The sequence below is a fragment of the Cottoperca gobio genome, chromosome 21, assembly GCF_900634415.1.
Source record: "Cottoperca gobio chromosome 21, fCotGob3.1, whole genome shotgun sequence".
Lineage (NCBI taxonomy): Eukaryota > Metazoa > Chordata > Actinopteri > Perciformes > Bovichtidae > Cottoperca > Cottoperca gobio.
Genome location: NC_041375.1, coordinates 16917795 through 16941589, shown reverse-complemented (window position 1 = coordinate 16941589; position 23795 = coordinate 16917795). Strand labels below are relative to the sequence as shown.

The 23795-nt window shown below is 40.5% G+C and overlaps 3 protein-coding genes across 3 annotated transcripts; all 3 read right to left on the bottom strand.

The window, feature by feature from the left end:
* Positions 1-263: 263 nt before the first annotated feature.
* dnajc3a (DnaJ (Hsp40) homolog, subfamily C, member 3a) lies at positions 264-10934 on the bottom strand. The gene is made up of 12 exons (XM_029458926.1): positions 10695-10934; positions 9956-10066; positions 9723-9847; positions 9421-9495; positions 7891-8043; positions 7574-7755; positions 6899-7018; positions 6441-6546; positions 6225-6348; positions 2162-2294; positions 1618-1766; positions 264-792 (listed from the first exon to the last, which is right to left on the bottom strand). The coding sequence occupies exons 1-12, from the start codon at positions 10774-10776 to the stop codon at positions 653-655; spliced, it is 1500 nt and encodes a 499-aa protein (XP_029314786.1). The 5' UTR covers positions 10777-10934; the 3' UTR covers positions 264-652.
* A 1783-nt stretch (positions 10935-12717) lies between these two features.
* Positions 12718-23129, bottom strand: LOC115026541 (claudin-10-like). The gene is made up of 6 exons (XM_029459396.1): positions 23095-23129; positions 13669-13901; positions 13422-13583; positions 13252-13333; positions 13022-13129; positions 12718-12928 (listed from the first exon to the last, which is right to left on the bottom strand). Exons 2-6 carry the CDS (start codon positions 13898-13900, stop codon positions 12718-12720), a joined length of 795 nt encoding a protein of 264 aa, XP_029315256.1. The 5' UTR covers position 13901; positions 23095-23129.
* Positions 20663-22237, bottom strand: LOC115026173 (claudin-10-like). The gene is made up of 5 exons (XM_029458848.1): positions 22018-22237; positions 21289-21450; positions 21120-21201; positions 20927-21031; positions 20663-20819 (listed from the first exon to the last, which is right to left on the bottom strand). Exons 1-5 carry the CDS (start codon positions 22235-22237, stop codon positions 20663-20665), a joined length of 726 nt encoding a protein of 241 aa, XP_029314708.1.
* Positions 23130-23795: the final 666 nt, after the last annotated feature.

The following is a 23795-nucleotide window of genomic DNA, read 5'->3' as shown; positions in this document are numbered from 1 at the left end:
CCCCTAGTGTGGTCAGTGGAGGTGTGATTCAAATTCTCTAAGGTCTACAATGAAGGGATTTTCTTAAACTGTGATTTCTTCTTTGCCGTAAACCATTACACCATGTGAAAATACATTTATGGGCAAGAGAAGTAGTTAAAATGGTTGAAATTAGGAAAAGCTTAGACGTGATGATGAAAAAGTCGTATTTCTCAAAACTAGCTTTAGTCCATAAATAACCTCCGTGACCTTTCCCAACAGTAACACTCTTCCCTTTGGTTCAATTCAAGGTACATAAATATCTTTATTTACAGTTCAAAACACCATTCATATAAAAATAGGACTGTACTTATGTACAAATGTAATCTTACGAATGGATGTGAATTGAGTGTACGTGGAAAGGATGCCAGTGTCAGGCTTGAACAGATAAAAGCTGCTCCACACAGGGCAGATATTTGTTAGCATAGCAACAGACCTCCCCCCAAACGGAATTCAGAGTTGTATTATTCAACAACAAAGATGCATATTTAATTAAGGTCACTGAATTAAAGTCACAATTTGCTCCACAAGTGAGACTTATAACGTTCCTGACAATCCTTATGTCCGAGATCTCAGTTTTACATGAGGAGGAAAATACGAGAATCCGCTCGGGCCGTGCTGCACACGAGCTTCCTCAGTTGAAGTTGAATTTAAAGTTGAAGGGTCCGGAGCCAAATGGATTGAAACCCTGATTGAAGTGCTGATGATGAGTACGACCCTGCTGAGTCTCCGGATCCATCGGGTCTTCCCCTTGGTCAAACTTAGTTCTCATCTCTAGAACAAACGTAACATGTCAGCACAGAACTTAACAAATGATATACACACTTGAATATAGATTTTGAATTACAAAACATTACAATTGCCCAGAAATGACAGCTGGTAACTTTTTTTCTGATTAAATAAAGTTAAAGAAAAAAAAAAAAAAAAGATTGTTCAAAAGACTAATACATAACCATAATATGTAATAAATAATAGTAAAAATAATCTTCCCATTATCAATGAGCTCTATACAATAAATCCAAAGTTTAGTAAGGTTGTAGATGTTTCAGTGTATGGTATTAATTGTTGGAGCCTGTTTGAAGCTTTATTTCACCTGGTTGCTCCTCAACTAATTCTGCATTTTATCAATTAATGCTGGAAAATCTGAAGATTATAACATTTACGAGCATTTTTCAGTTCGGCCTCATTTTAGGACAGTTATCGCCGGAATTAGGCAAAATGACATGCTCACAAAAGTAATGCACCACTTGGATGATTTTGCTTGAATCATTTCACTGTGCGATTACAAATTCTAACGACTAAGGCGTGTGAGAATCCACAACAATATTAGTGCATTAATATTAGATTAATAAAATGTAGGAACTAAATTGTGCTAGATGTGTGACAATAGGACTGTGTGTATACTACAATGTAGTTCTGTAAGATTGTTTGGATACCATTTTAGTGAAAACAAATTGATGCCCAGTCAAATAATGACGGTTTTAAGCTACTTGACCAAAATAGAAAGTAGTGCACTGCAGCCCCTCAGAGGCCTGGCATTTACTGGGAGACTGACTGTAAAAATGTTCCATTGTTTCTGCAGAACACACAACCTTTTACCTGGGTCAATGAGAACCTCTTTAGCCTGAGCGATGTCTATGAACTTCTTCTCAGCCTTCTTCTTTTGATCTGGATCCTGGAAGTTGTCTGGATGCCACTGCATTGCCAGTTTCCTGTAGGCTTTGATAATCTCCCTTTTCTGGGCAGTTCTGTGACAATGGGGCATTAACATCACATTTATTAAAGATAAAAAAACAGCTTCTGTTCACAACACAAGCTGGACCTAATAATACTTGTCCAAGTGTCACGGTTAACACATTGCTATAAACTATTACTTTTTACTACTAAAAGTGCTTTGATCTTAAAATGAAATCCTTCTTGAACTGTCAATAGTAAAAAAAAAAAAGTGTTCAAAAGGGTACAAATGATGCGGTTTACTGTAGAGCAGTGGTTGTTAAACACATTCCCAAAACAAAGACAAATTGCTTTTTGATGCAGTCTGGTAAAGCAACCCATTTTTAAACTTCCCCTATAAAATGCTCTGTCTTGAATACACCTATATGAATGGAAATAAATATACAAAACTCCAGTGATCAGTGCCCACCTCTTTACTCCCAGGATCTTATAATAATCCCTCTTCTGAGACTGTTTGAGAAGTCGCTGAGCTCTCTCCAGGCCTTCTTTTATCTGCCGGTCGTTCTCGCTGTGTTTTGCAGCAGTCTCGTAATCCTCAATAGCTAGAAAATAAAAATGGAGGACATAATCAGTATTGTTGACTCCTCAAAAGCACCCAATGGGAAGTGAAGTACCGTATTTAAAGAGAGTAGGAGGAAACACAGGAAACCTTAAGACATTGTTTTGGTTAAGTGTATTTTAGGAAGGCACAGGGTAATGTTATGTGTCTGAGCCTTCAATTACATGATGAACCAATCAAAAACACGCAAGAATGTACATCTGACAATAACTGCATTATTTTTCAATCTGTGCCTTAATTTCTTCAATTTAGCTTTTGTGACATCGACATTGCTGAGGCACAAGTCTATATCTGGTTTGTCATGCAAATTATTTTTGAATGCTGACAATGCATTTAGGAATTTATGACTTACAGTTGAAACATTGAAACACTTTGATGACTCACCCAAAGCCTGATCTAAAGTGAGCTAGCAGCTCTGGGAAGCTGTACGTAGGCACAGCAGTGCTCTAAAGACTAACATGCACACAATGACAATGATATCATGCTGATGTTAGCAGGAACAATGATTACCAAACTATCGGTCTTAGCTAGCTTGTTAGCATGCTATCATGCTGATGTTTAGCAGGAACAATGATTACCAAACCATCGGTCTTAGCTAGCTTGTTAGCATGCTATCATGCTGATGTTTAGCAGGAACAATGATTATCAAACTATCGGTCTTAGCTAGCTTGTTAGCATGCTATCATGCTGATGTTTAGCAGGAACAATGATTACCAAACCATCGGTCTTAGCTAGCTTGTTAGCATGCTATCATGCTGATGTTTAGCAGGAACAATGATTATCAAACTATCGGTCTTTGCTAGCTTGTTAGCATGCTATCATGCTGATGTTTTGCAGGTATAATGATTATGCCAACTGTCTTAGTTTAGCGTGTCAGCTTGCTAACATTAGCTAATTAGCACTAAACACAGAGCACAGCTGAGGCTGATGAGAGTGCCATTAGTTTAGCAGGTATCATAAAGCTTTGGACACATTTAGATGTTGACGAAGAAATAGACTACTATATATGAATGTTTTCACATTAATCTTAAGATAAATAACTGCACTTAAGGCAAGTATTGCACTGAAAAGTCCTATTTGAATCAACTGTTGAGACTTAAAAGATGTGATCATTTATAGTGAAGTAGGTGATGTGAAATCAAAAGTCGTGATCAAAAACATGTTCGTAAAAAGCCCTGGTTGAATATAATTCTTACATTTAAAAAACATTATTGCTGCCAGAATCTTCGGTATTATTGACTCTCATATCTCTATCACTAGAACGATATGACAAACTTAACAGTATTTGTCCTTAGTAATCCAATTTCTGAAAATGCTCGATCTTATGCTGCTGAATAAACTACTCTATTCTTCATCACCTTCAGGTCATGTTCCAGCAGCTCCAGGCTCGTTTACCCCGTGAGGCGTACTGAGGTGAATTTAACACCCATGGGTTCTGACAGTTTAAAAGCCCACATGAGGTCTGGAATTCCCACCTGCTGATGCGTTCATGCTATCTTAATGACAACATACACAGCCTCAGTATGTTATTACTCTCTGGGGCTAACTTGCCTGGAGTGATGGGGATGTTAATTGAGGGTTTAATTGGACATGTATGTTTTGTTTTTAAATACGATATGTTAGGGACTTGTTTTGTCCTCTCATTTAAAATAAAATCTACAACTATATTTTTGGGTTCGTCACCATATATGGGAATGTTGTGGATAATGTTAAGCCTTTGATGATTTAGTAAATTACTGTACCATTTATTCTTCATCTCTCGAAATCTATCAACTTGGGATAAAAAGTGTTCCTTTTTCAAACACTTCACCGTCAGACAAGTGAGCCTGAGGGCACAAAGCGCAACTCTGGCGTTTCTTGATGCACACTTAGGTTCCTTCTTTGCCTGTAACAGTTTGCTATTCCAGTAACAGGTCAGCAGCGCACATTTCCTGCGTAGTATTATGTTTATGTCATTGTAATTAGTTGAGGCGCAAAATCTCACAAACGTCTTTTATTCCCGTTTTGCTTTCCGGTTTCACTCTATTATACATCGTTTAACTTTAAGATCTTTCTAGTGAGGGGTTGTCATGACAGCTGATACTACTGTACCAGGTCGATGCCAAAACTTTTACAGCGTGACAGTACCAGAAAATTAGTAGTTGATACCAATACCAATGAAATTCCACCGTTCTCATAACCCATTTTGATCATTTCTAATGCAGCCTGTTTCAATATACACTCCTTTATCATTATTATTATTATTATTATTTGCATACGGTTTTAGTTAGGAAGTTTAACGGGTCATTCCCCAGTGTTTTTGGCTCGTGTCAGATCCGACAGTCATTAGTGAGGATGGAATTCGGGAGAGTTTCAAACTGAACAGCTGGAGTGAAAACTATTGCAGTGTTTGGACATTGCATTACAAAGTCACCGAGATGGGTGGTGACTGGCATTACATTTCAAACTTAATTGACGGATAAACATAAAAATGTAGGCAGAGATTTTTGAGAAAAATATTCATTGGCTGTTTGCACGGGGGTAGCAGAACATCAGGCGACAGGTAACAATGATGGCTGGGATACAAACAATCCTTCCACTATTCCACCATCACTGGACTTTCTACGATTTGAAAACAGATAAGGTCGACTGTCGTTTCTGCCTAATTCTCCCTCTGCCAGCAAAGACTCTATGCAGATAGTAAGTGGTGTGTGTGTGTGTGTGTGTGCGTGTGTGTGCACGTGTGTGTTTTTGGCACTACCACTGAAGAATGGCTTTAGGCTTGATAAACAAGAAATTCTGCATAATTTCAGCCAGCAGTGCAGGGCCGCTCTACATCTTGCAGACTATACTCCTAACTCCTAACACACTGTGCTCTACACGCAATTCCAATTACACATAGAAGGTATATGCTAAACAAATTAGAGATGGAAACCCTTGCTGTATTTATTTACATTTTGTTTTTCTTGTGCTTATTTAAACTCAAAGTGGACTTGGTAATGAACAGAAAGATTCTGTTAAATGAGGCACAGTTGCGTATCCATCCCTTTTCTGACTGTATGCTGTCTGACAGTCACTTTCCAGTGGACATAAACAAATTCCAACGAATAAAATGTTCAGATGGTAAGAAGCTTATGATGTGTCATTGACATTTTAACTTAATTTCATGGTGTACTTTTTTGCAGCGTTATAAGGACCCCCTGTGTTAGACTCCTGCCATGACACTAGTGTACAGTGTATTACTTTGTATCCCTTCAAAAAAAGGTTATAATAATTTGTATTGGTTGAAACTTAGAATTGTATTATGTTATACTGACAGGTGTTTCTATTATTTTGTCCACCCAAATGATATCAATGAGGCGAGACAAAAAAAACAGAAACACCTCTCTCTATAATGCAATACACTTCAATAAGCTGCAGCCTCTAACATGATCATACAGTTGAATCAAAACCTCTTCAATAGTTTCAACAAAACACTATAAGCTTCATGAATGTAGGATTTATTGCAGGATTCTTATATTACGATGCATTAGCTTTTAGCTAGGTGTACCTAATAAACTGGCAACTGTGTGTAGATTTCAGTAACGTCATTTAAATGGATGTGTTGTCATCAGCGAAACTTCGCTAAGAGAACATTTAAAATGGGGGGAGAAGAGTAGAGCTATTTAGAAAAAGAATCATAGTTGGTGTTAATAAATATATACACTTGTTCCAAACAACTGCCACTTTCACGACACCTCTGTTATAATTCAGCTCATCAACAAAAAGACATAGTGCCCATGGACTTTCTCAACTGAAAGGAATAAATTCCCAGTGACGGTTGGTGGACTCAACAGCATTTAGTGAGATCCCGGTTCTGAGTGTGGAAATGTGACAGACTGTTAAATTGACAACTAAAAAGCTCTTAGCTACATACAGCTTCTGACAGGCTTACCTTCCTCATACTGTTCCTCTTGGACATAGGCCTCAGCTCTGTCCTTCAGCACGTTAATGTTCTCCGGGTCCGACTGGAGGACTTCACTGCACAACGAGATTGCTCTGCTAGCCTTCTGGCCCTGCTGATCTCTCAAAGAAAACACGCTGGTTAGATGTGTCCTTTACACTCAAAGAGTGAGTTAATGCATCTCATGGTGGCGGTAAGGGGTCTTACCTGTGTCAACGCATGGCACATACGCTCCTTGGCGAGGAGAGAGAAATGGGGCACGTTGGGCTCGGTCTTCATCACTGCCTCGTATTTGCTCACTGCGTCTTCATACCTAAAAGAGCAGGAAGCAGGTGGGTGTTAAAACAACGCTGTGCGACACTGTCGATACGGCAGAATGCAACACGGGGGATTGCACCCACAAGCATCATGCCGCTCTGTTATTCGCGCCGTTTAGTCTTGTGAATATAGAATCTTATGCATGTCAAATATGATGTGACATCCATTCACATTAAGATGGGATTTGCATGCCTGTTTTGTAAGATCAGAAAGTCGGAGTGCTCGAGGGAAAGGAAGCAGTCATTCTGCAGCTGATGCAATCCCTGGTGTTCAGAGAGGATGTTATTTTATATTTACAGGGATATACAACGGCCCGAACATGCACACACACACACACACACACACACCTCTGCTCTTGGATGAGTTCCTCTGCAGACTGGATTTGTTTGTTGAGCTTCTTGACCTGCTTGTAATGGCTGTAACACTGTTTGTGATCAGGATCGAGCTTCAGGCACTCACGCACCTCACTGCACATCAGATGAGAGGAGGAGGGTCATAACATATTACCTGATGTGCGTGCTATAATGCAACTTACAGGTGGACAACAATAACAAGAACACATTAAAACAACACATTTCAACTAAGTGGTCAGTGACAGTTTAGCATGTGTCCTCCAGATTTGTTTGACTTTATTTCATGCCAGTATTTTTACAGGGTTAATGATTGGCTTTGTTAGCTACACATGCGAGGAATAATGAACTGAATACCAATTAGAATGTGCCAGCTATTAAACAATATAAACAAATAATCATTTAGATGTTACTTTTCAAGGCAGCATGTGAAATAACACTTTGCTAATAGCCCTCTACAGCAACTTCAATCCATGGCAATTACAAAGAAAAAACTGAGTACCTTTAAATGGATAATGTCAATGTACAAAAATCATTTTTGATGTTATCTATTGAAGATATGATTGTGCCAAGTTAGATTCTGGGAGAGAGAAGTTATCTCATAGTGACAACTTGTCTGAAACTTATACAGTGTTGGAGGCTCAAAAAAAGCAACCTGCAAGTGGGTCTTACTTGAGGGACATCTCATGGTCTCCAAGATTATAGTAGATGGTGCTGAGTTTGTAGAAAGCCTGGGTGTTGTCACTCTTTAACTTGGACGCAGCTTTGAGGTCGCTGACGGCTTTCCCCATCTCTCCCATTTGAATGAAACACTCTGCTCGCATCTCTCGAGAGGTCACATCCCAAACGCAAGTCTGTAACAGGCGGACAACATCTCTTACAAACTGCAGTACCGGTTACTATACAAATGCTCTGTAGGCTCTGTGGTGACGATAACATGGACAATGTCATGCTTGCAAGAAAATGAGGCAACACGGTAGGTATCTTACCTCAATGATGGTGTCAAGCTGGGCAACAGCTGTCACATAATCATGGCTGTTGAAGCTGCTGTGTGCCTGAGCCACCAGTCTCTGAATTTCATCCGACTTTGTCAGCTGACTCTGAGCTTCCCTCTCGTCTTTGTCGTTCGGGTTGGAGTTCAGCTGGAATATTGCAAAGCAAGACATTACAAACCTATGGTCATGATTAAAACAGTCTAACTGGAAAAAAAAAGAGAGTGACTTGAGAAAATCACATTCCAATATGAGCTCTTCTTTTTCTGAAGACGTTCATGTGTCCATCACAGCATAGTAGTGCTCAGTTATATTAATCCTTTACATTATAATCATCCTTATCATACAGGTCATCATATACATGAGAGGAGAGTAATCTTCAGCTAACAACACATCCTTTACAAATAAACCTGGGTACTACCTTTTAAGTGTTTCCTGCTAGCTCAGGGAAAAGGGGTAATGCATAAATGTGATGCTGGCTGACGTTGTGGACTGATGAAGCAGCAGGACGGCACACACCTCTGGCCAAATCCTTTGACATTATACCAGCAAACTGTTGCCCACGTAAAACTGTACAGGCCCACAATGGCCTCTGCTGAGAATGTGGCTCCTTGCCCCCCTCTTGAAGGAGGAGGCACACACTTGATTGCAAAAGAAAGTGACTGTTAAACTGATTAACACACTAAATTATATGGTTTAGCAACCATGAACTCTTTCGTATTAGCAGAGATATTATATATTACCGACATATAAAAAGGTAATCAAAAGGTTTTCTGAGTGTTCATTACAAGGAAATGTATAGGTAAGGAACTAATGCCCACCATTGGCACAATGCTGACACTTCACATCCTATCCCCAGATAGAATTGGAACTTAATTGTTGCCTGCATCATAACCTCACCTGAGAAAACAGCAGCTTTAAATGGAATATAAGAAGGAATAGTGGATATAAGAAAGGCTTTTATGTCTTCTGGGAGTGTTGTGAAAATTCTCTGTAAAATAGTAAAATCTCATGGAACAATACATTACCGAGCTCCAGGCTTAATCCTTAACGAGCACCTTAAAGTCATCCCCGAGGGCCCAAATGAGAGTTCACTGGCAATTTGTTTATTATCTTCATCTCTTAAGATGGCTTATGGATGCAGGCTATCCCGTTTCTTTAAAGTCTATGTGCAGCCAATTTTAACTTCCTTGCTACTTGGTTTCAAAAGACTTTTGTGAAATCTGTTCACCGCGTTAATAACAAAAATGTTGTCAACCTCATAGTACAACTGTACAAATAAATAATACAAAATAAAGTGTGCACACTGCATAGAATACAACATTAATATCATTCACAACAATAAAGCTGTTAACAAGTTAATTGCCCTTATTTGAAATCATATTGAAAATACATTACACCTAGTTTAGTTTAGCTTCCACCAGGCTACAGAGCAACACTGACACCTCCTGGTGGTCTCTGCTTATCAAACTGAATAGTGACTTCTGTCTTGTTTCTGTGGAGGAAACTGGATATTCCAATACTTACCACCCTCTTAAAGTCACTCTCCGCTTCATCTAGTCCTCCCTGCTTCAGGAGGAGATTTCCTCTCTGAAGGCGTGCCTGTTAAGAGAGGGAGAGGACATGTTTTGTATGAAGTACAAGTATATACTTATCAACACAGCTGACATTACTGACCAGTTTCCCAGGACAGTTGTGCGTCTAAACTATGTATGCCAGTTTCTTCCAAATATGTTTATCACACAGTTCTGCAAGTTTGCAGTATGACATAAAACTATGCAACTATGTAAAAATAAATTATTTCAGACTAACTGATAACCATAACTCACAGATGTGAAGTCTGGTTTGAGTTCAATAACTCTGCTCAAATCTGGCAGTGCAGACTTTGACTTCCCCATTGCTAGAAATACTGTAGCTCTCCTGTAGTATGCCATGTAGTTCTTGGAATCTCCGTCTGATGAAGGAACAAAGTAAACATGACTACAAGTTTTGAATCATATTTCCTGGTGTAAAAACTAAAGGTAACACATGTTTTTAAACTCGGCATGATTCTGTCACTTACCCACTGCAGCATGGAAATGAGATAGAGCATCGGCTAGCTGGCCAGCAGCGAGCAGTTTCTTCCCCATCTCCATATGATTGTCCACACTGCCATCCCTGCCACATTTCACTCCTGGAAATCATACAAAATACTGATATCTTCCAACACAATGCATATTCACCATCATCATCATGGTTACAGTAGTGTGAAGGCAATATGCCTATGTATACTACTGATCTATTGGCACAGAGTAGGTACTACAGTACAGTACAGTACTCTAATCTTAATGCATTCACGTTAATACCGACCATGCAGAAGCAGATAGCATAAGTCAAGATAGCAGCGTACAGTAAGAGAGAGACGACTTTGACATGTAGGTGAGGTTAGCTAGCTGTCATACTTTGTAAATTAACGTTAGGTTAGCTTACACACAAGACACTAACAAGCTAACGTTACCAAAGAGGCAGCTGAGTTTTAAATCACACCTAAGCTCAAACTAACTGGTTTCTTTAACTAATAAACTTAAAACTGTTTGCATCGATATACATTAACTGCAGTGATTAGCTAGCTTAAAGTTAGCCAACGGTTATCGATTTCACTAGCTAGCGTTACAATTGTCATTAGCCATAAACCATTACTTTGACTTCAAGCAGGCTGTCTGAACCATGGTCAAAGTTATATGCAAGTTAATGGTGACCTTAAGTAGCTACTTGCTATCGTTAGCTTGCCAAGTAAAGTATAACGTGAATGAGTTTCTTACCTTCATATCTCATGTCAATCAAAACAAGAATATATGGGATGTAAGTCAGTATTTTTTGAGCGACATGGTCGATGGAAACCATGGTTAGATTTGCATTAGAAAGGTCCAATCTCGTTATGTCCCACACACTTCAGCCGGTGTTATTTTAACTAATTTTTCACCTAATTCTCAACAGTCCCATGTGTTGACAGCTATTGAGAATTGCTTCTCTTTTCTCAGTCACTCACAGCGGAGCAGCGAACTCAAGCGACCGGTCGTGGGTGACTGTGATTGGCTGAATTGTTTGGAAAACACCGCCCACCTCTGTTGGCTCAACTGAGTGGAGCCACGGCAGCACAAGACCGCGTGTGTGTGCGTGTGTGTGTGTGTGTGTGTGTGTGTGCGCGCGTGTGTGATGTTGTTTTTCTTTGTCCGGCAACTTTTGTTGGGGCCAAAATGCTGGTTAACAATTTAAATGAGTCCTAGAGACCCCCCTGATGAGCATGCTAGTTCTCATTAAAAATCCCCACAAAGATAGAAAGCAACTGTTCTAGTGTGTGTGTGTGTGTGTGTGTGTGTGTGTGTGTGTGTGTGTGTGTGTATGAAAAATATGATTTTTGTGCTTATGGGAGTGGTAAATTAGGAAACAGACATTTAGCAGTAATTTCAAATGTCAGATAAATTAAGTGAAGTAAAAAGTGCAATATTATTTCTCTGAAATGTAGTGAAGTAGAAGTGAAAAGTAATATAAAGTGGAACTTAAGTAAAATAAGTAAAGTGCAAGCACTTCAAAACTGTACTTAAAAGGGGACATATCATGAAAAACTTGTGCACATACATTTGGATAACTGGAGTGCCTACCAACCTACAAACTGTGAAATGAGACAACCCAGACAGTTTTTTTGGTTTGCCTGAGTCAGAAAAAATTGGATTCAACAAGCCATTCAGATTTGGCTCCCCATCCTATATCACATGCAGGCTCATTAGAATATATCTGAGCTCCTCCGCCCACGGCTTGAGAACTTCCACTGTGGCAGTGGTGGCCTAAAGGTTAGAGATGTGAGCTTGTGACTGGAAGGTAGGGTACATTTTGGTGGGGAACGTGAAAACCGGCAGCTCAGTGGCAGCAGATCAGACTGTGGATGTACTGAACATATTGCAGGTGTGAATGTGTAACTGTGTGAATGTGATCAGTGTGTTTCTGATAAGAGAACACTGCTCTCAGTGAACCTCCCCCTGAATAAGCAATGGTTATAAAAAAAGGTATTACAAAAAGGTCCCACAAGCCAGTCAGAGGAGACACGCCTTTTCCTGGTGTAGGACTTAAAGAGACAGGCATGCTAAAACAAAACGTTTCAGACAGAGGGTGAATACAGGTATATTCAGACGGACAGTATGGGGAAAATAATGTGTTTATTTTTATATTAAAGGATGTAAATATGTTCTGGTAGAAACACAATAATGAACCTGAAAATGAGCACAATATGTACCCTTTAAATACAGTGTATGAGTAAAAGTTACTTTCTATTACTGATATTTAATAAGCAGTATTTCAATCCTGATGATGGTCCAGGTGGAACAAGGTGTAATTTATATATCCATTCAACATTTTGTTTTATTGCCAATTTCAAAAACATCTGTCGACATCTAACAAATTACACATTCAACCTTCAGTCAGGCCTTCAATCGAGAGATTTACAGTTTACATGTTAAGTCAACACAAGTTCAGGCATTATTAGTTATTTATGTGTTCATGCTTCTTGTATAGATTATTTTATCAACAGTTCTATAAAAAATAAAAGTTAATAGCTACAACAACAGCAAAATATCTAAATGATTAATACACATGATTTAGGACACAAAATAGAAAAGAACACAACCAGTGATTTTCCTTCAATTACTTTCTATAAGTCAACATGTCTGCTGTGGAAAATATTATAAAAGCTAATATGGACTTGGACTATAACATAATTCTGAAAATAAAGCCACCCACATATTTCCTGAAGGACATAAACACAGAATTAGTTCCACCTTTGAAAAGAGGTCACACATATGCATTTGTATCTGATGTATTTGTGGTAGAGGTGATCTCAGAGATGCTGCTGCCACTGTTGTCACTGCTGCCACTGCTGCCACTGGTGGTCCTTGATTGTTTGCTCTTACTCATCTTTGTACTAGCTGAAGATGCAATACTCTTTTTTATCGGAACAACCCTGTAGGCATCTGGCAACTGGTAGTCAGGGAATCTTTTTGAGCTGTTGGTTGGATGGTTATTGGATGGTTATTTTTTTCTGTAAATAATTAAAATGTTAGGAGTAAATCAAATGTATACATTGGCAGCATTTTACCTTGAGTGGCAGCCTTCCATTCCTGCAAAGATACTGTAAATAAGGCCTCCCACAACAAGTAAGGTGGAGCCTCCCCAGCCGATAAACACACCAACACCTATTTCAAATCTGGGATTAAATACAAGAATAAAATATAAATATACAATTCTTCCTTTATAGATGCAATGCGGTAAATGTTGATAGATGAAATAAGGTGAGTTTATAATATGTTATGTTAAAATGGTACATACTTCTGAGCTTTATAGTTAGGGTTTTGAAATTCTGCTCTGATTTTGTTTCCATAATAGGAGAAAGCGGTCATAGAACACAGCCCTGAAACAATAGGCATTTATTATGTATTATAAGACGAATCATATAGTGTATTGCAAAGTGACTCATATAAGTCTGTGTAAAGTCTTACCTCCAATCAGGTAGTTCATCCCCCCAGCAAAGGTTACTCTTGAATTAGAGATCTCTGATCCCCCAATTTTAGTACACTTCATTCCCACTAAGACCAGAACTGATCCAAAGAAAGCCAGGATAATAGAGATGATGATGAGAGCCCGGCACATGTGTATGTCCCCTGTCCAAGTACAGCAAAAACAATGTTATGCACACATTACAAGATGTAAAAGAAAATGAAGGACCGTGAAATATATTTTACTTACAATTTAATGCAAGCATTGATGGAATTCCTTTGCAGTCAGATACTCCAGTTGAATCAGATATACAATCCTTCCACAGGTTGGAGAAGTAGTTTGAAGTGGTCAAGACTATGCTGTCTACCTCCGACCATGTCCAGATCTCCGTGGGCATGGTGGAACACACCAGGATCCATCCAGACACACAGACAACAAAGCAGCCGATCTCAATGTACATCACCACAGTCCTGTAACTCATGCTTGCCTTGAAGGTTGAGCCTCGAGACAGAGAAAAGGCAAGTCCGATGGCACAAGAGCTCCTGAGCATAAACTGCTGAGTACCTGCATGTCCAACACTGACGGAAACACGCGCACGCACGCACACACACACAGAGGACCAACTTGGTTTGTGTACATCATCACATGTTATGCCTTGAGATGTGATTCCATTGCTCTTTGGTCATGTGTTTGTTGTTAGTATAATACACATTCTGCCAGCATGGCTTCAGTTTTATTTAGCCCTGTAGATGCTTAAAGTAAAAACAATTTAACAATGCAATGGCACACACATGAAACAAAAAAAAAGGCTTATCACGTCGTTGAATGGTAAAGGATTTATACATTGAGAATATCAACTTTAAATCTATTCTCCTCTCTGCTACCATCAGCTGTCATTTCAGGCAATATCGCTGCAGCCCTCCTATATCTTTATCCAGTACCCAGGTTGAGCTCATCAGAAATCCACTCATCAAATCCAGATCTTTATCTTACTCTTTATCTCACCACCACCACTGTCTAGATCCCATGAGGGGGGTTCCTATTCTATTTACGGCTTCACCTCTCCCTTAAAATATATGATATCATAATGGGGTCTCATCGCCAATGACTATTTCTCATCCTCTTGTGCACATGTCAATACATATGTGTTCACTCAGACATAAGTCTCTACTGATTGAACTGCCATTGAGGTATAGGCAACACTGAGTATTAATTATATCAAGTATTTTACACTGGAATTATAATTCCTTTGTCGTTCTTTAGGGGAGTAGAATATTTGTTTCACAGTTTGAGCATGATGTAGTTTTTTATAGCTAGGATAGGTTAGGTTAAATGTGATCTGTATCAAGTTTTCGATGTGGAAACATTATATTTTTCCTCTGAAGAACGAGCGAGCCACTGCTCAGCCAAAGGCTCGTTAAGTGAGCTATTAATACCACATAGAGGCCGGAAACGGCAAGAGGCAGCGGAGAATAACGTCCTCGAAATGGCAAGTGGCTGAAAAAGTTTAATGTCAAGCCTTGTAGTGTACAACAACAAAACATGACAAAAGCATGAACATAACAACCAAACATGACATTATCTACTGTATACAATATGCTTATTGTTAGTTAATCAGATTTGGAATCTCGTTGTGTTGTGTAAAATAAAGCTTTGTAAGGAAAAATAGCTTTTGATCTCTTATTTGAACACATATAAGGGAGGTCCTAGGTCAATTTAAATAATAAATAAAATGAAAGCAAGAGCTGTGAGAAACAGAAAGAAAGTGGGGGAAAAAAAGAGAAAATATTCACCAGAAAAAGTTCAGTTGAATACTTCTAGGACTAAGTTTAAGTTGGTGTTAGTATGAAATGGACGATATCCAAAGCTCCTTATATTCATTAAAAGGAGTAGAAAACTTTTACAACTTTTAAAAAGGAAGCCCAACTAAACTACATAGAGTTCATGCTAATAATTGCTGTCTCAGTTTTGCTGAGACTTTGTAACAAGGGTTTGATTCGGCTAAATGGTAACATTTTGGGCAGGGGTGACATAGTATTTTTTATAATCTAATGAAATCCATAACAAAAATATAAATTACACCTTAAAAATGAGCATAGTCAGTTGAACCAACACATTTCTGACACAATCATAAAGATTTAACATTTTGATTTGATTCAATTGACATATCAAAAATATATAACAATCATACACTGTTACAAATACACATTCATTGACAATGTTGAAGGTAACACAATAAGGTTAATAATAACTTACTTCCATTGTGGTTCTCTTTCTAAGAAGACAAAGATAGCAATACAGGTCACCGAAGACTAATGTACCCTGAACCATCACATAGGCTACATTAAAATCAATACAGAGAGAGTGACGGGGTGACATGCAGCAAAAGATTAGAACCCGGACCTCTGAGATAAGGACTCAGTCTTAGTATATGGGGCACACACTCCACCAGGTGAGCTACCTGTGAACCTCCATCTGCTTACATTTCTAAGTCATTCTCTCATTTTGGTCAAATAACCATTTCCCAAATGCATGTTTCTCTACTTGCATGTTGCCATAACAAACACCTCGAACATAAGGATGCTCATAAGTGCACGTGGTACCAGAGCACCCTAAGCCAAAGGTCAATGATCGATTTCGTAATCGTATCATCTGACCTGAGGCCGCATGTTTTGGACACTCGGGTGAAGAGAGGGGCGGAGCTGTCGACTGATCACCATCTGGTGGTGAGTTGGATCAAGGGGTGGGGGAAGACTCTGGACAGACCTGGTAAACCCAAACGGGTAGTGTGGGTGAACTGGGAACGTCTGGAGGAAGCCCCTGTCCTGGGGATCTTTAACTCACACCTCCGGCGGAGCTTTTCAGCCATCCCTGTGGAGGTTGGGGGCATTGAACCTGAGTGGGCGATGTTCAAAACCTCTATTGCTGAAGCTGCGGTGATGAGCTGTGGTCTCAAGGTCTTAGGTGCCTCAAGGGGCGGTAACCCTCGAACACCGTGGTGGACCCCGGTGGTCAGGGAAGCCGTCCGACTGAAGAAGGAGTTCTTCCGGGTTATGTTATCCGGGAGGACTCCGGAAACAGTTGCAGGGTATCGAAGGACTAGAAGGGCGGCAGCTTCTGCCGTGTCAGAGGCAAAGCAGCGGGTGTGGGAGAAGTTCGGAGAAGCTATGGAGAAGGACTTTCGATCGGCACCAAGGTGCTTCTGGAAAACCATCCGGCACCTCAGGAAGGGGAAGCGAGGAACCATCCAAGCTGTGTACAGCAAGGGTGGGACCCTGCTGACTTCAACTGAGAAGGTTATCGGCCGGTGGAAGGAGCTGGAAGCTGATGGGGGATCATCGTCAATTTCCCTGATGGAAGTCACTGAGGTAGTCAAACAACTCCACAGTGGCAAAGCCGCAGGGGTTGATGAGATCCGACCAGAAATGCTGAAGGCTTTGGGTGTTATGGGGCTGTCTTGGTTGACACGCCTCGTCAACATTGCGTGGAAGTCTGGGACAGTGCCTAGGGGTTGGCAGACCGGGGTGGTGGTTCCCCTATTTAAAAAGGGGGACCAGAGAGTGTGTGCCAACTACAGGGGTATCACACTTCTCAACCTCCCTGGTAAAGTCTACTCCAAGGTACTGGAAAGGAGGGTTCGGACGGTAGTCGAACCTCTGATTGAAGAGGAACAATGCGGATTCCGTCCTGGTCGTGGAACAACGGACCAACTCTTCACTCTCGCAAGGATCCTGGAGGGGGCCTGGGAGTACGCCCATCCGGTCTACATGTGTTTTGTGGATCTGGAGAAGGCGTATGACCGGGTCCCCCGGGTGATACTGTGGGAGGTGCTGTGGGAGTATGGGGTGAGGGGGTCACTTTTGAGGGCCATCCAATCCCTGTACGCCCAAAGCGAGAGTTGTGTCCGGATACTCGGCAGTAAGTCGGACTCGTTTCCCGTGAATGTTGGCCTCCGCCAGGGCTGCGCTTTATCACCAATCCTGTTCGTGATTTTCATGGATAGGATATCGAGGCGTAGTCGTGGAGGAGAGGGGTTGCAGTTCGGTGACCTGAGGATCTCATCGCTGCTCTTTACAGATGATGCGGTCCTTATGGCATCATCGGTCTGTGACCTTCAACAGTCACTGGATCGGTTCGCAGCCGAGTGTGAAGCGGTTGGGATGAGGATCAGCACCTCCAAATCTGAGGCCATGGCTCTCAGCAGGAAACCGGTGGATTGCCTACTCCGGGTAGGGAATGAGCCATTACCCCAAGTGAAGGAGTTCAAGTACCTCGGGGTCTTGTTCGCAAGTGAGGGGACAATGGAGCGAGAGATTGGCCGGAGAATCGGAGCAGCGGGGGCGGTATTACAGTCACTTTACCGCACCGTTGTGACGAAAAGAGAGCTGAGCCAGAAGGCAAAGCTCTCAATCTACCGGTCGATCTTCGTTCCTACCCTCACCTATGGTCATGAAGGCTGGGTCATGACCGAAAGAACGAGATCACGGGTACAAGTGGCCGAAATGGGTTTTCTCAGACGGGTGGCTGGCGTCTCCCTTAGAGATAGGGTGAGAAGCTCAGCCATCCGTGAGAGACTCGGAGTAGAGCCGCTGCTCCTTTACGTTGAAAGGAGCCAGTTGAGGTGGTTCGGGCATCTAGTAAGGATGCCACCTGGGCGCCTCCCTAGGGAGGTGTTCCAGGCACATCCAGCTGGGAGGAGACCCCGGGGAAGACCCAGGACTCGGTGGAGAGATTATATCTCCTCACTGGCCTGGGAACGCCTCAGGATCCCCCAGTCGGAGCTGGAGGATGTGGCCCGGAGAAGGGAAGATTGGGGTTCCTTGCTGGAGCTGCTGCCCCCGCGACCCGATCCCGGATAAGCGGTAGACGATGGATGGAGTTGAATCAACACTTTTCTGACAAAATTGTAACATAGTAACATTTTACTTCCTACTTTAACTTTGAACTTTTAATTGTATTGTGTGCACTCAGCTTCAGCTCTGGTGTAAACTTAACGTTACTTAGTGCACTCATCCATTGCTATGCTTTGTTATTCATATTTTTCTATTCATTCAGATTGTTAAACCTGAATATGAACAACAATTAAATGTTAAGTAATTACATTCAGTAGAAGGAGTATAAAACACACTATTTCCATTTGAAATATGAATTAAAGTAACCCATACAGTCTCACAAAACTGAAATACATTTTGTGAAATCAAAGTCAGTATTTATCAGTTGTATTCTTAATGCTTAGAATATTTGAAGGTTTCAATTGGACACAGGAATGTGTCTGTCTATGTGAGTTTGTTAAATGCATAACATTCATCACACAACATATTCATGTAATCATCTAATGGCATTTTTGTGTTAATAATGTGAAGTAGACGCCTTTCTACAAAAACATGTAACAAAGATTTAACATTGTTCCTTTAATCGTGTTGACCTCTGCACCTTAAAGCAATTCTTAGGGACGTTTTCTCAACAGGGGACACAAAAAGTGACAATAATGGGACAATGTTATATACTAAAAGGTAGGGTGAGAGTAGCACGAGTAGAGAATAATCCCAATTTCAGTGAACTGACCCAGTATTGTTATTTACTTGACAATATTTAACTAAATTTAGAAAACATTGGCAACCAAACCTGGTCACACCAGACCAAATAAAGCTGCAAGACGGCATTTTGTTGCTTATGAATTCAACATAACATTTTTAAGACGAAGATTACGTTATTTCTTATCCATATGCTCTGCCTGTTGAATTACGGGTCTGCAAATCCTTTTATTCATTCAAAGAGAAAGACTAAGAGAGATAGTAATAGAAACATCATTGCTGATGCAACATTTGAAGCACTTACGTGTGACACTCCAGAGCACAGGGAAGTCTCTACAGTTAGTGACAGCCGTGGAATCGGTGAAACAATCCTTCCACAGGTTAGACCAGTACCAGGCCACTCTGATGATAAAGGAGCCTCCTTGTCCTCCTATTTGGACGATTCTCCAAAAGTCCATGGCCATGGTGCACAGCACAAACAGCCATCCCACTGATGAAATCAAGAAGCCAAGTACTTGGATCAGACGTTTCCTCATTTCTGAAATCACTAAATTAAAGCAGGTAGCGTCCACTCAGGTAGAATAGAAGCAGAAAACACACTTAACGTCTACTCAGCGGTGAGCAGGATGATGAGCGGTTTCCTGTTTCAGGGCAGGATGACATTGTGTCTTTGACGTGCGCTATTAGTGTTGATGAGGGCTTGGTGCAATTGTGTGAGATGTTTACTGTAAACTTTCTGGAGTGTGCCACCCGCTACAGATAATTCACACCAACTGGAGCTACATTTCAGGTTTACATTCATTATTAGTGTCCGGCAAAAATACATTTAATATATTTACAGTAAAAAAAAAGCCCATTCTTGTCACATTCACATATCATACTAACATATTATTAGGATTAAAAGGGAGATTCACTCGGATCTTCTTAAGAGAACATAACACAAAGTGCAAAGCTGCTGCCCTCTTCAGACATGCTGCAATCACTGACAAGCAGATATGACTCTGTCATACTCTGCTGACAAAACAATAACTTCATGGTCTGCTGAAACTCTATTTTATCTTTGTTATTTTGACTCGCATAATCTTCTAAAAAAACACAGCCTTCTCATCATTTGCCACACATTTCAATCAGACAAGGACACGATGCAGTCCTTTTCTGACCTTCTTCAAGTTTGCTAATTACAAAATCATAGAAACAAGAGAGTCTGTGTTTGACACAGTTTTAAATATTGTCATTACAGAAGAACAACATGTGCACAGTTAGAGGTACAACCAACAAAGGAAATGTCTTACAAAATATTAGACATTTTATTGCCACATACATAAAAAAAAGGAACAATTATGCAATGATCAGATTATAAAGGCCAACTCTTGACCATATGTTTTTGATTTAGCTGTTATACGTATACAGTATTATACAATGTTACAGCAATAATGAACAACTGCCAAATACAGAAGTTGTCTTCTGTATAGAAACACCAGAGAGTAAACTGTAGCATACAACTTTAAATGTGGAACTCTGGAAGAAACATTTCAATATTTAAACTTAGTTCCAGGTCAGTCACACATTAATATCAACAAATTGTCTTGCTATTAGACCGAAACCACCAACTTCTATTACAGTGTGCTGCATAATTTAGACTTAGTATACAGTAGATCTTTTAAGATTCACCAGTGGCTTCAACTAAAAGTGTTTTATATTCACATCCCTCACACATATACGTTCTTATCAAAGTGCTGCGTCCTGGAGGAGTTGCTGTAGTCTGGAAGCGGCCTCTGGTTTACAGACTTCGCCTGCCCTCTGGGGTAGGAGGAGATATGAGAATGTGAGGCATCACCTTTGTAGATATAGTTTGCCTGACTGTGGCTGTAAAGAGACATAAAATAGATTCATCTTCACAAGTCAAACACCTATAATTCAATCGTACATATATATTGTATAATGTAAACATGGTTTGTGTTACTCAAACTAACCTTTTGGTAAAAGAACCTGCGATGGAGAAGCAGAGCATGCTGCCTCCGAGGATACAGAGAATAGATCCTGACCAGCCGATAAAAAGCGCAGCTCCAAATTCATACCTACAGACAAAGACTGATGCTTCATGATAATCTTATTGTATTGCTTGAGTCACATTAAAACACTCACTGGCTGTCAGAGGATTCTTACTTCAGTCCTACAAACATTGGGTCAAAAAACTCTGCTGTAATCTGGTGTGCATAGAGGGAGCACGACAAAAGGGAGCAAATGCCTGAGAAGAATAAGAAAAAAAGCGAATCTTAATTATATCACAAAGAAAAACATACATTTTTTCATAGACTTTTCCCATTATACTTACCACTAAGAAGGAAGCTTACACCAGCAAAGCAGGCAATCCTGGCTTTGTTTTTGTCAGTTCCTCCGATTTTGGTGCATTTCATTCCAACAAGGGCAAATGTGGAACCAAAAAATCCCATACAGACGGCTGCAATCATCAATCCCCTGCATGCTTGGATATAGCCTGCACACATAAAATAGAGGTAAACTTATATGCAATCAAAAGAGTGTTACGTTCTGTGGCTCCATTCTGTGGTTTTGCATTCCTTGTACTTTCACACCTGCACACCGCAAGGTCAATGGGTTAGTGACCTTGTGAACAATTCACACATAAAGCAATAAATACAATTTGTCACAAGTAACCCTCGTTGTTTTCAGGCACTTTGTGATAGTGTCGATACTTTGTTGGTCTCAAACGTCCCATTAAGATGTGATTTTGAGGCAAATATTACCTTTGAAGTTAACCCCTGAAACTAGTCAGCCGTGGGGAAAAGCCGCCTGAGGTTCCTTGTAAATCCCCTTCATAGCTTTCAAGCTGCTAGAACGAGGCTAAACATTGACATATTTGGAGGTAAATGAGTTGTTCCTTGAAGACTTCCAATAAGCCTTAGGGTATCTATTAGCCCTGAGTAGCAATGAACTTCTATGACAATGAGCTGAGGTTGAACACTTATAAGGCATGGAAAACAGAAAATAAATTTGACATAATTGACCAATAAAACAAGAATCCGATAAGGGGAAAAGCTCAGACCATCCAGTGCCAGCATCGAGGGAAAGTCTTTGCAGTTGGAGATTCCAGTTGAATCGGTGACGCAGGTCTTCCACAGATTCGACCAGTAGTTAGCTGTGTTGAGGACTATTCCATCAAGTGAAGCTACCTTCCAGTAGTCTGTCGGCAAGGTGGAAGACACCAGCACCCACCCCGAAGTGCTTACAATAAAGGCCAAGATCTCCTGAAACATGCTGCTCATTCTGCAGAGAGGACTCCTCCACACTAACTGCCAATTACGTTGGTGAGACCTGAAATTGATTAATGGTTCCCTAGCTCGTAAAGCTTGTTGAAAATGTAGCTATGCTCTGCAGTAGTACGTGCAATGGATAGGCTGTGATTGATAGTCAATGTGTTGTGGACTGTTATATTCTGCAGGGAGGAGTTTGGCCTTAAACATGAACAAGTGGCCAATAGACTATTATCATCCAGTACATGTCACTGTGACTCAGTCGTGATGATGACGTTTAAAATTAAAGCCACTTTAGGCATGCACAATTAATTATTTGCTCTGTGTTTTGAGCAGAGGTGATGAAGTAAACGTAGCAATACACAGTGTTGCACATTACTGTTACAAGTAAAGTCTTCCATTTAAAATCTTACTTAAGCAAAGTATAGAAGTACAGAAATCCCCCAATTTTAGTACACTTCATTCCCACTAAGACCAGAATTGATCCAAAGAAAGCCAGGATAATAGACATGTGTATGTCCCCTGTCCAAGTACAGAAAAAACAATGTTATGCACACATTACAAGATGTAAAAGAAAATGAAGGATCGGCTATGTTTTTATCATCATGCTTGTGCTGAAATATATTTTACTTACAATTTAGTGCAAGCATTGATGGAATTCCAATTGCAGTCAGATACTCCAGTTGAATCAGATATACAATCCTTCCACAGGTTGGAGAAGTAGTTTGAAGTGGTCAAGACTATGCTGTCTACCTCTGACCATGTCCAGATCTCCGTGGGTATGGTGGAACACACCAGGATCCATCCGGACACACAGACAACAAAGCAGCCGATCTCAATGTACATCACCACAGTCCTGCAACTCATGCTTGCCTTGAAGGTTGAGCCTCGAGACAGAGAAAAGGCAAATCCGATGGCACAAGAGCTCCTGAGCATAAACTGCTGATTACCTGCGTGTCCAACACTGACGGAAACACGCGCACGCACGCACGCACAGAGGACCAACTGGGTTTGTGTACATAATCACATGCCCGTTATGCCTTGAGATGTGATTCCATTGCTCGGTTTGTTGTTAATATAATACACATTCTGCCAACATGGCTTCAGTTTTATTTAGCCCTGTAGATGCTTAAAGTAAAAACAATTTAACAATGCAATGGCACACACATGAAACAAAAAAAAAGGCTTATCACGTCGTTGAATGGTAAAGGCTTTATACATTGAGAATATCAACTTTAAATCTGTTCTCCTCTCTGCTACCATCAGTTGTCATTTCAGGCAATATCGCTGCAGCCCTCCTATATCTTTATCCAGTGCCCAGGTTGAGCTCATCAGAAGTCCACTCATCAAATCCAGATCTTCATCTTACTCTTTATCTCACCACCAACACCACCGTCTAGACCCCATGAGGGGGGTTCTATTTACAGCTTCACCTCTCCCTTAAAATATATGATATCATAATGGGGTCTCATCGCCAATTAATATTATTATATTATATTATAATATTATTAATAACAGGACTGAGTAGGGTGGGTGGTGGGCGTCCATCTGTTCTGGTGAAGAATAGGGA